Source organism: Eurosta solidaginis, chromosome 1 (genome assembly GCF_040869045.1).
Source record: "Eurosta solidaginis isolate ZX-2024a chromosome 1, ASM4086904v1, whole genome shotgun sequence".
NCBI classification, from domain to species: Eukaryota; Metazoa; Arthropoda; class Insecta; order Diptera; family Tephritidae; genus Eurosta; species Eurosta solidaginis.
The window spans coordinates 239,003,107-239,019,647 of NC_090319.1; the positions used below are offsets into that span (position 1 = coordinate 239,003,107).

Sequence of the window (16,541 nt, forward strand, 5' to 3'; positions counted from 1 at the left end):
ACTGTCTGTTTTTATTAGCTCTTTAGCCGATATCCTGGGGCGCCACATGTATATCGCAGTGCTGCAACGAAATTCGATTTCTAACCCGTACAAGAAGCTGGGACACTCATAATGTATTGTATTTTGATTTGGCTTTATGAAAAAAATTTGTACTTTTTCCTTACTCCCAATTCAAATATGTTACATATGTATGTTGTTACACGTGCACTGTTGAGAAAATCTCTAATTCTAACCCGGTGCCCTCGCCATAAATCTCTTCTGGCAAATTTAATATATCGATATCATAGGGAGTAGGAATTGTGCCCCACTTTCTATTTCTATGATTCGGTACAAGTTTATAATTTCACATTTCGGATCCAGCTTGTTTATCAGCAGTATTTCATTGCTATACAACCAGACCAAAATAAGTCTCGTAAATTATTAAATGGCATGGAAATAGGGCTTTAAAACCTATATTCTCTAAACCGATGTAATGTTGAAATTTCTAGTAGTTCAGATGTTTTTTACGAGTGCTTTGCTGGAACGTTCCCAAAATTACAGTTTGCTTATTCTGTATGCAGAGTATCAACGATTAGCATAAATGTTAGCAGTTGCTTGAGTGCAAGCCATATGGCCATAGCAGTATAGCGCCAGGAAAAGGACCAAACGGAATATATGGTCCCGGGCCTGAGGTTCGAAAAAATCTTGGTGCCAGGATTGAGCCCGGGGGTTGGTGCCAGGGTGCAAAAATGGCAGAACATACTATCCATGTGTATGCGGATGGTTCCAAATTAATGGAAGGCGTCGAGTCTTCTGTGTCGATGCAGAAATAAGTAGATCCTACAGGCTGCCAGATTACTGCAGCGTCTTTCAGGCGAAAAATATAGCTGTGAAGAAAGTAGCAGAAATTCTGGAGAAAGCGTGCTTAAGCTGCAGTAGCGTCAATATACAAATATATTAATAGTCAGGCGGCGATTAAGGCAATAATATCACACAGAACTTCATCAAAAAGTGTTCTAGAGTGCAAAGAAGCATTGGAAAAACTTCGGTCAGGCCAGACCATACATATATACTGGATTCCCGGTCATAAAGGTATAGAAGGTAACGAAAACCCCGATAAGTTGGCAAAGAAGGGTGCAAAAATCGCTGAAACGACGATAGACGTCCCAATCCGTTTGGGAGAAATTAAAAGGAGACAGGAGTTGCATATGATCCATCAAGCAGGAAAGACGTGGACAAAATTTCTAAGATCATTTGCAAAGCCTCACAAAGCGGCTCATATCTCTGATGAGAGAAGACTTAAGGTTCACGATGGGCATACTAACTGGACACTGTCTTCTGGCGTCACATGCCTATAAGTTAGGCCTTCTCAGTAACAGCAGGTGTAGGAAGTGCGAGCTGCAGGAAGAAACGGTTGAGCACGTTCAGTGTTCGTGTCCTGTGCTCGCCAGGTCAAGGCTCCAGTTATTGGGGCGACAGAGTTGCCAGATCTCGAGGAAGCAATTAGTCTAGGTCCTAGAAAACTTCTAGTATTTGCCAAGAGGACGGAGTTATTCAATAACTTAAGTCCTGGAACCTGATTGGGTTTCTTCGTTTCGTCGTCAAACAAATTCCCGTAACACTATGGACACATTCAGTCTATGTGGGGTCGTTATTGATCAGGTCGTTCAACCTAACCTATGGATTAAGTTTTACTAAACACGCTTTCAAAGTTAAGACCTAATGGTTGAGGTTGAGGTTCACAGCGTACGTACTTACTGTTTTTGTAAAAGGGCTGTATACTTACAAAAATAATCGTTAAATATTTAATTCAAAGATCAAAAAAGGGTTTAAATTGAAAATCTTCAATTTTCCAAATATAAAAGCACTAAATAAATTGTCCAAGGCAGGAATCATTGTGAACAAAACAAGTGGGATATCTTATCCGTCAAATTCCTAACGTTTTGGCAGCGTTTTGACAGGATGTTCAATATGGCGGCGCATACGGCCGGTTATCTTTAGCTAGTGATTGTAAGACACTCAGGACTACTTCGCGATCTTTAAAAACCAGCCGATCGTGTTTATTTGTTATTCTGGCGACTATGCTCAAGATATCAACCTTGTCTTACTACGATGTCAAGAATATAGTAAAATATACATATTATCAATTAGAAATTTTTTTAAACATAACACATTTCACGAGAGTGTCGTGTTCATGTGAAATTTTAAGATTTGAGTTTTTCCCATGGTTTCCAATATAAAATTTGATTAAATCATACCACGTATAGCAAATAGGAGACCTTGTGAATTGCCTGTATGTAATAAGTGACTTTAAATGCATTAAAAACTCTACAGCTTGACGAAATACAACAACATAATTAAGGGTGGAACGGAGTGAAAAATATGTCTACTGAAATTCAGGGTTGTTAAGGACTGTATTTGATTTGGAATAATTATTCCTTTGTTCGCAGCCCCAAAGGATTGCAATCCTTTTTGTTATTCCGGTATAATGAATAAGAAATTTTAGTCAACATACCTTTTTGCATCCCGAACTAATTGTTCCTCATTTGTTTTATGCCACTATTGCATTCACTGAATTGCAATACTCGGAGGAATGCATTTCGCAATCGTTTGCATTCCTTTAGTTTTTCAATACTATTAGCCATTTGCGAAATACTTTTGAATTTTGTTATTCCATAAAAGGAATCCTTTTAAATTTTATTATTCCACATGAGAAACGCAAAAAGGAATAATTAGTCAGGACCGGGAATGGGAATGTTGAAAATAATGTGAGATATATTTCATATATGCCCTAACCACTTGCTCACTAGCGTTTTTGAAACATTTTTATATATTTTAAAATGTTTGCTTAACTGGCTGTTCATATTTTTATCTATTAACTAGATTTTAGAAATGAATATTAAAATGTAGTCAAATTTTCTGTATGCACATTTAAAAGATTTGATTTGAAACACAAATGGGCAATTCATGGCACTTCAATTTAATAACCTCGGGCAAAAAACAAACCTTTCTTCCATTCTCTGGCCTTTCGCGACAGCCATTCAGCTATTATTTGACAGGTAGGTATGGTAATGGAGGAATAGAACGATTTTTCACTTCTATGAATTCCATATACCATTTTGGTATACTTTAAGGCCCAAACACATTCGACTTTTGCGTTGTTTTGGTGCTTACGTTGCATCAGCAGCTGACTTTGAACACACACGTCTTAATAGCCATGCTCGCAATCCACAGGCAACGCAACGACAACGCCAAAGTAACACAAAAGAAATTTCAAAACTTACTTTTCTGCTTGCGCTATCAGTCTTTTTTCTTTATTTCTTCAAATTGCTAAATGTTCGTTGAGTTTATAATTTTTGCTATTCTGTTTTAAAATTTTATGTTTCATTTTATTCGACGAAGAAACATTTTTCGTTTGCTACTCATATTGGGATACCCCAGTTTAATTTTAAAACTTGACTAAACAGGTGGCACCTTATTGAGACATTTTTAATGGCAACATCTTAACAGAAAAAGGCATCTGTCTTTACACCAGTATGAAATAAGAATGTTGGACATTCGAGTTCAATGCTCAGCTCCCGAGAAGCTAGCTGATGAAGAAGTCAAATTCAGAAACATGTCCTAAAACCATCGGCGTTTGTAAACTGTGCAATTTTTCTCTAATATCAATAACAAAAACCATTGTATAAAGCAATATGAGCAAGTCTCGATAGTTAAAATACATATATTAACAGAAAATCTTAAAATGTGAAACAAGTACCACTTCATAAAAATGACATGAGCCTTTTCTTAGATTCGAGCGAATATTATAAGAAATATAAACTGCGACGTTATATACAGTTCCTTTGGCATCTATATTGGCATACCTAACTCAGATTTAAAAAATTTAACAACTAGCAAACTCGTTAAACTAACGCGTAGGTAGCAAGTTTTAAAATATGATACGCTATATATGTACCAAATTTCATCCAAATCCGTTTCCGAGAAATGGGCGGATATTTTTCGATTTGTATCAATATTGGCATACCTGATTTAATTACTCCAAACTGGAAAAAGAAGCGGTAAAGATAGGTTTGATGGTGAATGAGGACAAAACGAAATACCTGCTGTCATCGAGCAAAGAGTCAGCGTATACGCGCCTTGGCAACCACGCTACTGTTGGCAGCCATAATTTCGAAATAGTAAAAGACTTCGTTTATTTGGGAACCAGCATCAACACTAGCAACAACATCCGCACTAAATCCATCGAAGAATCAATCTTGCCAATAAATGCTACTTTGGACTAGGTAGGCAATTGAAAAGTAAAGTCCTCTCACGGCGAAAGAAAATCATACTCTACAAGTCACTTATCGTACCCGTCCTGCTATATGGGGCAGAAGCATGGACCATAACAACAGCAGATGAAGCGGCTTTGGGAGTGTTCGAGAGAAAAGTTCTTCGAAAGATTTATGAACCTCTACGCTTTGGCGATGGCGAGTATCGAAGAAGATTTAATGATGAGCTGTACGAGCTATACGCAGACGTCAACATAGTCCAAAAAATTAAAACGCAGCGGCTGCGCTGGCTAGGCCATATTATGCGACTGAAAGATGATGCTCCGGCCAAGAAAGTGTTTCTATCGGAACCCGCCTATGGAAGCAGAGGTAGAGGGCGGCCCCCACTCCGTTGGAAGGACCAGGTGGAAAACGATTTAAACTCCCTTGGTATGACCAATTGGCGCCGGATGGCGGAGCGACTGGCGCGCCTTGTTGGACGGCCATAACCGTTTAGACGGTTAAGCGCCAATTAAGTAGGTAAGTCAGATTTAATTAATAAAACCACACTCAGTGGCAACACCTAGGCAGAAAGTCTTAGAATATCACACATTTTATGTACCAAATCAGATAACCGTTTCCAAGAGCGAGTACCAGATATACACTCACTCTCCAACAAATCTAGAAACTATACCAGGCTCATACTGAGACACTACCATTTTTTATCTCATCTTAAACTTTTATAAAGTTTTTCAGCCACAAAAAAAAAAATTAAATTAATTAAAAAAATTTAAATAATTAAAAAAAATGTTGTCTTTAGCTTTAACATTAACTTTAGCATTAATTTAACTTTAAATTCTAAATACACGTAAGAATATGATATGAAAAAGTTACATTAAAAATTTAGTCTAAAACTTCATCAACGGTAACAATTTGATCACGGTGGATGCTTAGGGATGCACAGCCCTTCAATCGACTTTCACTCATCGTGTTTCTTAAATAGTTTTTAATCAGCCTAAGAGTTGAAAAAGATCTCTCGTTCGTTGTCGTTGTGACTGGAAGCGTACACAAGATTTTCAACAACATGTGAACATTAGGAAAAGCCACAGAATCGCATTCCTGTAATATTAACCATAGATAAATTGATAAAAAAAAAACCGAAGTACCTCCTTCAGGAATAAGTAGAATTCATGCTTTTTGAGCCTATGTATGAGATCTAACGTATACGTATATAAAATTCAAAAGAAAGAAACTGATCGAATAGAAAAAAATTTTATTTAAGAAAGTCATATCTGCACAGAAAAAACACTAATGTGTTTTTTACATTTTAAAATGTGAAAAACACATTATTTTTTCATTTATCAAATAATTTGAATTTTACATTTTTGAAATGTGTTTTTAATATGAAAAAAATGTAGATATTACATTACAATAATGTGTTTTCCACATGGAAAATAATGTCAAATCTGCATTATGTTTCAAAATAGGAAATTTGTACTTCGAGAAAATGCTGTAAATTTAACATTATTAAATGTGGAGAATAAAATCAAAGCACGAGAATTAGTATCGTTTAGTTCGGCAAACAAACAGAACCGTAAGCAATGTGTATATATATATGTTTATATGTAGCTTGTCTCCGTGATGTAAGGGCAGAAGAATCATGCAAATATTCAGACGCATGGATTTTTCATATTTGCCTTTTCATTCCAATGAATGTAATCGCGGTTGAGGCAAACGAGCAAACGCCTGAATTGATTATATTCACGCATGCAATAAGTTGGTTGATTTTAAATCAATGTCGATTATGTTCGTTTAAGCAAGTTGGATCATTGAACACGATCATGTTGCCGAATGTAATCCAACGTTGTTGTGTTCGATTTTTGCTGTTCTCTGATATGTATGTAGATGGTCGTTAGGCAAATTTAGAAGGAAACTTCTTTATGAAATTATAGTAAAAGTTAACATGTACATTTGTATATTTCATAAATTGCAGAATTATTATGAAACAGAATATGATTAAAATATAAGTGTTCACTTCGTACATACATATGCTTACATATTAAAAATATAATATCACCAACAAAGTAAAAACGTAGCAGAATTATAAAGAATTCTATTAACGTAGACATAAAAACATCAAATATTTGAATTGGAACGACCTAAAAAATCAAATGATCTTTCTATCTGAACGATCGGTTGTATGGGATAGGTATATACTATATACATATTGCTGCGATCAAAGTTATTTTTTCAGGAAATCTTCTATGATATATTAGAATAAATATCACCAAGTTTAAAGTGTTTATATTGGAAATTAAGGTAGAAATGGCTAAAAATCTTTCTATCTGAACGATCGGTTGTATGGGATATATATTATATATAGCTCCGATCGAAATGATTTTTTCATGAAATCTTCTATATATATTAGAATTAATATCACCAAGTTTAACGTTTTTATATTGGAAATTAAGGGAGAAATTGCCAAAAATCTTTCTATCTGAACGATCGGTTGTTATATATATACAGTGTACTCTCTCCTAACGGGCACCTCTCTTAAGCGGGTTCCTCTCATAAACGGACAATTTTTTCAGTACCAAAAAAATCCTTATGCATTTTTTAAGTTTTTCCCTTTTGAGCGGACAACCCTCCCATAGCAGGACGCGGACACTTGCTTTTTACCCCAAAGGGCTTTTTAATTTCCCATAACCGGACAGCTTACAACGCTGCTGCTTATTCACTAATACGTGCATGGATGTAGGGGAATCCCCTAAATACGAAGAACCTGTTTTCAATACAGTAAAAACATAAAAATGTATATACCTATTGCATACACGTAGTTAGTGTCTTCTTGTGTGCTTACGTGCGACGTGAATTAATGCCATTGAAATTCATAAGAAAGAAAAACTAAGTGTACGAGAGTTGGCAAAGAAATTTAAGATCAGCAAAACGCAAGCTGCTAGCATTATCAAAAACAAAGATCAAATTTTAAGTTTGTGGGACACTGACGTCAACCCGGAGAGAAAAAGGAGTCTGCTGAAGCCCAAAGGCCTTAATATTGATAAATTGTGCTACGAAGGGTTTGTGAAGGCTCGAAATAAGAGCATTCTTCTGTCAAGCACACTTATAAGGAACGTCGTGTTATTTCTAGATAATTCAGCATCCCATCCTCGTGATCTAAAACTGAAGAATATTAAAGTAATTTTCCTCCCATCAACTACAACTGCATTTTGTCAGCCGCTTGATCAAGGTGTTATAAAAAACTTCAAATTTATGTACAAATCGTTATTTTTAAAACATATTTTGGTACGGATGGAAGATTGAAATTCTGCTATGGAATTATCGAAATCAATAAATTTGTTAGACGTTGTTTATTTTATACACAAGGCGTGGGAACAAGTGAGTCCACAGACAATATAAAATTGTTTTATTAAAGCTGGGTTTACTTCTTATAAATAGGCTTATTTAGCTATAAGGATTTTTCTCTAAATCACAGCGACTTTAGGGGTGTTGAACTGCTAACTGATATTCAACTATATTTTCAAGATATTGAAATTAAAGGAAAAACCCGCCAAGCGAAAATTTTTGACTTTTTTAAATTATTTTGAATATTTTGTACACAAAACTTTATTCTTTAATTTATGAACAAAGCTTTATGAACCTCCTAACTCAGTCTTATTCGTATGTATTAATATTCGACTTTAGGGGTGTTGAACTGCTAACTGATATTCAACTATATTTTCAAGATATTGAAATTAAAGGAAAAACCCGCCAAGCGAAAATTTTTGACTTTTTTAAATTATTTTGAATATTTTGTACACAAAACTTTATTCTTTAATTTATGAACAAAGCTTTATGAACCTCCTAACTCAGTCTTATTCGTATGTATTAATATTCTTGTTTTGGAAATAAAACTGTTTAAACATTCATCAATAATACTTTTCTCATAAGCGGACACCTCTCATAAGCGGACAAATTTGGCAGTCTCTTAGGTGTCCGTTTAAGAGAGAGTACACTCTATATTACAATATATATCACCGAGTTTCACGTTTATACTTTCTAAATTGCGGCAGGAATGACCAAAATCGTCTTATCTGAACGATCGGTTGTATGAAATATATATTATATATAGCTCCGATCGAAATGATTTTTTCATGAAATCTTCTATGATATATTAGAATAAATATCACCAAGTTTAACGTTTTTATATTGGAAATTAAGGGAGAAATGGCTAAAAATCTACCTATCTGAACGATCGGTTGTATGGGATATATACTTTCTAAATTAAGGGAGAAATTGCCAAAAATCTTTCTATCTGCACGATCGGTTGTACGATACTTTATATAGCTCCGATCAAAGTGATTTTTTCAGAAAATCTTCTATGATATATTATAATAAATATCACCAAGTTTAACGTTTTTATATTGGAAATTAAGGGAGAAATGGCTAAAAATCGACCTATCTGAATGATCGGTTGTATGGGATATAAACTTTCTAAATTAAGGGAGAAATTGTCAAAAATCTTTCTATCTGCACGATCGGTTGTATGATACTATATATAGCTCCGATCAAAGTGATTTTTTCAGAAAATGTTCTATGATATATTATAATAAATATCACCAAGTTGAACGTTTTTATATTGGAAATTAAGGGAGAAATGGCTAAAAATCGACCTATCTGAATGATCGGTTGTATGGGATATAAACTTTCTAAATTAAGGGAGAAATTGTCAAAAATCTTTCTATCTGCACGATCGGTTGTATGATACTATATATAGCTCCGATCAAAGTGATTTTTTCAGAAAATCTTCTATGATATATTAGAATAAATATCACCAAGTTTAACGTTTTTATATTGGAAATTAAGGGAGAAATGGCTAAAAATCTTTCTATCTGAACGTTCGGTTGTATGGGATATATATTATATATAGCTTCGATCAAAGTGATTTTTTCAGAAAATCTTCTATGATATATTAAAATATATACCACCGAGTTTCACGTTTTTATATTGGAAATTAAGGGAGAAATTGCCAAAATTTTTCTATCTGAACGATCGGTTGAATGGGATATATACTATATATAGCTCCGATCAAAGTGATTTTTTCAGAAAATCTTCTATGATATATTAAAATATATATCACCGACTTTCACGTTTATACTTTCTAAATTAAGGGAGAAATGGCCAAAAATCTTTCTATCTGAACTATCGGTTGTATGGGATATAACTATATATAGCTCCGATCAAAATGATTTTTTCAGGATATCTTCTATGATATATTACAATATATATCACCAACTTTCACGTTTATACTTTCGAAATTGCGGCAGGATTGACCAAAATCGTCTTATCTGAACGATCGGTTATATGGGACATATATGTTATAGTGGTTCGATCCTACCGGGTCCGACAAATGTCTAATATAACACAAAAATACATCCTTTTGCCAAATTTCATTGGGATATCTCAAGATTTGAGGGACTAGTTTGCGTTCAAACAGACAGACGGACGGACAGACGGACATGGCTATATCAACTCAGTTCGTCGCTCTGATCAATTCGGTATACTTAATGGTGAATCTATCTTCTATATTTCTCAACGTTATAAACATCGGACAAAAGTTAATATACCATTTCATGTTCATGAAAGGTATAATGAACTAAAATTTAAAACGATAAAAAAATAACGTAAAATAAAATAAAATAAATAAAGTAAAATGAAACAAAACAAAATAAATAAAAGAAAATGTAATTAAAGTAAATAAATAAAAATAAAATAAAGTAAAAAATATAAGTTGAAATGAAACTAAAGAAAATGAAATGGAATAAAATTAAATAAAGTGATTTGGCAAAAACAAAATATAATGAAACGAATTAAAAGAAAAATAAATTCAATGAAATGAAATTGAATGAAGTGAGATGAGACAAAATTAAATGAAACGGAAAAAAAATGAAACAGAAAAAAATTAACTGAAACGAAAAATTTGAAACTATCTCAAATTAAACGGAATGAAATGAAATAGAATAAAATGAAATGAAATGGAAATGACATGAAACGGAATAAAATTAAATGAGACAAAATGAAGCGGAATGAATTGAAATAAAACTAAATGAACAAAAAATATAACGAAACGAGATGCAACAATATTAAATTACATGAAGTAATATAAGGAATAGTGAAAGGAAAGGAACAAATTGAAATGAAAAAAGTGAAAAAAAGAAATAAACCGTAACGGAAAGGAACGAAGTAATATGAAATGTAACAAAACAGAATGGAATGAAATATTATGAAATAATTTTGAAATGAAACGATATGTAATACAAAGAAATTAATAAAAATAAAATGGAATGAAACGAAATAATATGAAACAAAACGAAATCAAGTGGAATGAAATTAAACGAAATGGATAAAAAGTACATGGATATAATACAAAACAAAATGAAATAAAAAAATAAAGTAGAATAAAATGAAATAAAACCAAATGAAAGAGAATTACAAAAATTTAATTAGATTGAACGAAATTTTAACTAAAACAATTAAATAAAATGGAAAGAAACGAAATGAAATAAAACGAAATATATTGAAGCGAATTTGGAAAAGAAACACAAAAATATGAAACTGTATGAAATGATATAAAATGAGATGAAAAACTATATATATCAGATGGAAATGAAAAGAGAAAAGGAAATAAAATAGAATATTATGAAGTGAAACGAAATGAAATGAAAGTAATTATCTGAAATTAGATAAGATAAAATTAAATGATATGGAATTAAATGAAATGAGGTTAAATGAAAATGAAACGGAATAAAATTAAATAAAACTAAATGAACAAAAAATTTAACGAAATTATATAAGGAGTATTGAAAGGAAAAGAAAAAGATTCAATGAAATTAAAAGTACAGAAGCTAAATGAAATGAATTGGAATAAAATTAAATGAAAAATAAATAAAATATTATAAAATAAAATGAAATTATAGTTAAACGAAAAAAAGTGAAAAAAAGAAATACAATGGAACAAAAAGAAATAAAATGAAACAAAATGAAATGGAATGAATTATTGTGAAACAAAATGAAATGAATAAATTTTTAAATGGAAAGCAATGAAACGATATGAAATACAATTAAATGAAAAAAAATTAAACGAAATAAAATAGAATGAAACGAAATTAAACGAGATGGAATAAAATTGAAACTAATAAAATGAAACGAAATTAAATAAAACAGAATGAAATAAAATGAAAAGAAAAGATATGAAATAAAATAAAAAAAAAAAATAAAGTAAACAATGAAATGGAATAAAATGAAATGAAACGAAATGACATGAAATGAAATAAAATGACATGAAATGGAATAAAATAAAACGAAATGAAATGGAATAATTTGAAATGAAACGAAATCAAGTGAAAAAAAATTTAAGAAATCTAATGAAATAATAGGTATAAATTGGTAACGGAATAAAATTAAATAGCATGTATTCTTTTCCCTATCCCTATTCTCTCCAGAGACTGTTTACACTCTAACACACATTTAGATGCTAAGCTATGCGAGATTGCCTTAATTGCTGCTTGACTGTCAATATAAAAGTTAACACGGTGCAGCTTAAGCTTTTCTCTTCCAGTGTTTCTATTGCTTTGGTTACGGCTAATATTTCCGCTTGGAAAACGCTACAGTAATCCGGTAGCCTATAGGATCTGCTTATTTTCGGATCAGCACAGTATACCGTAGACCCTACTTCTTCCACTACACTCAGAGAAAAAATCGTTCTAAAACGAACGAAACAAGTTCAAAATTAAGAACATTCGTTGACAAAAGTCTGTTAAGTACGTTTTTTCTTAACTCGTGACCGATGGGCTTGTTTTAAGAACAGTTTTTCCAAGCACACCGTTCGTATTTTATGACCACTTTGGTATTGATGTGTGAACCTTCTGTGCTCATTTCAAGCACTACTTGGACTTGATTTAAGATTTTGCGATCTCACGCTTCGAGAACAATTTGTGGTCGATTTAACATTTTTCGGTGTTAGTTCAAGAACGGTTTGTGCTTGATCTTTGGGGGAGTGGAGAAGGTAATTTTTTCTAGTAGGTACCCATCATTTATTTTTTTTTTTATTAATAAATAATTTATTTGTCATCAATAAAAAATATTAATAACAAAACAAATTATTATTAAAATTCCAAAAAGGTTGGAAAAAAATGCATAATATGCATTTTTCATATATTTCTCCTATCGAGAAATTTTTATTATTTGATGATGCAATCTGAATATATATTTAAAACATTTCATAACAAGTTTGAGAATTAGCTGTGCATATGTGAATGGAGCTGAACGAAAAATAAGAGTTAAAAAAATAGAATATAAAAAAATTATTTTAAAAAATTTAGAGTTTGACGGCGATCGAACTCGCGTCACACGATAGCAACCGCAACATCATAGCCGCTGGGCTAATACAACTGCTTGGTAGCTTGTGCCAAATGTTGTATTTAACATTGTAGTGCACACGAATTATACTGTTTCTTTTTTCGTGAACTTAATTTAAGAACATTGTTCTTAATTTAAGAACATTGTTCTCATTAATAGAACATTTGTTCATATTTTAAGACCAGCCGTACTCTTTTCAAGAAAATGGTTGTCAGTTCAAGAACAAGGTTGTTGTTTTGAGAACAGGTCGTTCGTTTTTCAAGAACATAAAAGTAAGAACATGAAAAGCTTGAATTGAGTCCGGTGGTGCTGGATTTTAGAACGGCGTTTTTCTCTGAGTGTACTTTGGTACCATCTGTGTACACATGTATCGCCTCGTCCGCCATTTGAGCACCCCTGCGCCAACCCTGCAGCTCTATTGTTGCGTTAAGATCTCCCTCGAAGCGCAGATAGGGAATCAGGTAGTGTTCGTCTTGTGATTGATAACGCTTTATTACTATGGCCATATGGTCGGCGCTCAAGCTGCCCCGAGTCAACGAGACTGGTGGTGGAATGTGCGGAATGGCATAGAGTGCAACCGTCGGGGTTGTTTCAGGGCTGCTAAGCATTGATAGTCTGCATACCCCCTTTTTTAGGTAGGTTATGTTTTGTGCGGCTTTCCACCAAACAAAAACTCCATAGTATAGAATAGGGCTTACAATCGCTGTAAAAACGCAATGAGAAAGAGAGGGCGCTAAGCCCCACGATTTTTCCTGAAAGAGGCATTTATGTTGCAAGTTGCAGTCATTGGCAAAATATACATACAGACATACAACATGCCAGTATATACCCTTTTTCTATGTATGCTTGTAGTATGTTTGTACGATGTGACTTTCGTACGCTTATGTATTGCCGCCAGAAATCACTGTGACAATGAACTATTCATGTGTAAAATGTGTATGCAGTAAATGGTAGAAAAAAACAAAAAAGCAGTGGCAATAACCACTCTTGCAACTACAATAACACTACACAGCTACGACTTTTTTGGTGTAGTTTTGGTTGTAATTTTGTGACTGTTGCATTCGCCAATCCCTCGCAGTATTTGATCTGGTTAATTCAGCTAAATGGGTCGAATCTGACCCTCACGCCTGTCTGGTTTTGTCGACCACTGCAGTCACTGTCATTGCTACTCGTTATAATTGCATTGTAGTGTGAATATAGTTGCTCCTTTATTCCGCTCCTTAATTTCTTAATCCCTTTTTTTCCATTGTAAACCCTGTAGAAATAGAAATTTTATTAAAAGATGCTTATGTCAAACTATTAAAGAATAGTTGCAAATATATTTACCTTAATTTTCGCATGAACAATGGAATTTTTATTGATAAATACATTTTATCATGGCGGAACGATACAAGGTCGCAGCATGGTGACATACCTACAACCATAAATAAAAATTCCAGTACTTTGTTTTTGTAAATTCGATGGACAAATGTCAAAATCGCACTGCGCCGGAAGTTGATGCATCAAATCAAATAAAAAAAGATTATAATCAGCTGTCCCATGATGCCACCTTGTATCGTTCCGCCATGCATTTTATTTATTTTACGTAAATTTTGAAAATTTTGTGTTTATTAATGACAGTTGTCTTATTTACTTTAGGATTTTTTTTTTGTAGTTGTCGTTCACATACTTTTAGGCGCATGTGAAATTTGGAAAATATCCCATAACTGTGCGCTGGTGTTGGTATTTTCTAGAAAAATATGAGATTGTGTTGGAGTTCGAGGTGAAAATGCCAAAAACGGTTAGCGTTGGTTGGCAGGGATCATGCATATCTATGTTCTACTTAGCGAACACATATTTAAATATTCTATTTTGGAAGATTTTTCAATTTTTCTCACATTTAGCCATAAAAATCTTAACTTGAAAATTTTCAAAAAACATCTGTTATACATGAATTTAAAAACTGCTCCTACCTTAATATATTTTCCTATCAAAAAATCACAGGACATATAATTGCCGGTTGCCATACCTGAAATATTTGTAATGATTGAGAAAGTGATTGAAGATGTAATGGAGATTTAACTTAAATCTTCTACGTTTCGAGATTTAATTTTGTATGAAAAAACTTGTGAGATTTAACGTTAAATCCTTTCATATTTCTAAATCTCGAACAAAGCTCTAAGTGAAGATATGCTATAACTCGATTTCAAATTCTTATTTCGCGAGACATTTTGGTTTGGCGTTTACAAACATTAAAGTTATGCATTCTTATACCGGTTAGACTTATAGCATATCTCCACCTAGAGCTTTAACTGTAGAGATTTATTTAATCTTACATAATAACCTGTACTGTGTTCACTGTAGTTTTATTTGACATTTTATTTTTTTCGTATTGAAAAACGAATGAAGTGGGACCGCATGCGCAGTTTAAATTTTTGTGAAGTTTTTCAGCCACAATAAATTTTATATTTTTATTTCTATAAAAGCATATACGACACTACTTTATTTTTGCTTGGATTCCAAGCTTAAAAAAACTGACGAAACTTTATCGGAACTTCAAAACACAAAAACTATTTCTATCATGAAAAAGCGAGACCACTATTCCCCCAAAATTAGTGAGTTTGACATGTTTTTGTTTATGTTTTACATTTTATTTTTACATTAACACTTTTAACAATAAAAAAGTGCAAATAACACACGAAAATTATTTCGGTCTCTAATGGTTCACTTTTTTCACAAGAAATTGATTTTAATTGTGTTTTTATGCACCAAATTTTCAAACCAAAAACAAATCTTTCATGTGTCAGAAAAAATAAAGAAAAAACGGCCGAATGCCAAAAAGACCTATCGAAATACAAACTGGCTCGTTTGTTTTTAATGAACTAGATTGTATTTTCTTTGTATTTCGTTAGTTTTTTGAAATATAGTTTACACACTTACACCAGTACTGAAGCCGTATTAGGAGGGAGTGCGACAAAAAATTGAAGATAAAATACAAGAAAAAATATACGAAAATAAAGTAGTGTCATATAGGTAAAAGCAAAAACATATCTGAATGTTCTATTTTGATAAATTTTTTATTTACTCACGTTTTGCAATAAAAAAACTTAGCTTGAAAATCTTCAAAAAACGTCTGTCATCAAATATTTTCCTATCAAAAAATTACATGACATATGAATTTTAGGTTGCCATACCAGAAATATTGTAATGATTGAGCAATTGATTGAAGACTCAACTGCAATCTTCTGCCTTTCGAGATTTAATTTTGTATAACAAAACTTGCAAGATTTAGCGTTAAATCCTCTCAGATGCCTAAGTCTCGAATAAACCTCTAAGTGAAGATATGCTATTATGTTGGACTGTAAGAAGTTTATTTCAAAAATAAGTTCGCAATTGTTTTCAATATATCAATACTTTATTTATTTTCTACTCTTTTCAGGTCCAAATGGCTGTCCACGGCGTCGTGGTCGTCAAACTTATACACGATTCCAAACTCTTGAGCTGGAAAAGGAGTTCCATTTTAACCACTACTTAACACGGCGACGAAGAATAGAAATTGCTCATGCACTTTGCCTCACCGAACGTCAAATAAAAATTTGGTTTCAAAATCGACGCATGAAATTAAAAAAAGAACTACGCGCCGTAAAAGAAATCAATGAGCAAGTGAGTAGAACATATCTCATAAATACTGATATGTCTCTTTTGATTATCATTATGTGGATGAACACTTTTGGCATTATGGCTTAGTGACGTATGATAATCTTAGTGCTGTACCAGAGTTACGGAAAGCATTTTATACAAGATATTTAAGGGCGAATGAGCAGTTCTATCAGGCACTCATCTGTATTTTTTAACTGTTTTCTCTCCTTTCGTCATCCTATTGTTTTTTTTTTACATCACTGCATCCTGGAAGTC

The 16,541-nt window shown here is 32.8% G+C and overlaps 1 protein-coding gene across 5 annotated transcripts in view; it reads left to right on the forward strand.

The window, feature by feature from the left end:
- Positions 1–16,541, forward strand: part of abd-A (abdominal A) — a 263,862-nt gene that overhangs the window by 217,430 nt on the left and 29,891 nt on the right. For all 5 annotated transcript variants that reach the window (XM_067760244.1, XM_067760246.1, XM_067760247.1 and 2 more), the window contains exon 6: positions 16,066–16,289. In XM_067760244.1, the coding sequence (XP_067616345.1) occupies positions 16,066–16,289 (224 nt within the window). The remainder of the gene's footprint in view (positions 1–16,065; positions 16,290–16,541) is intronic.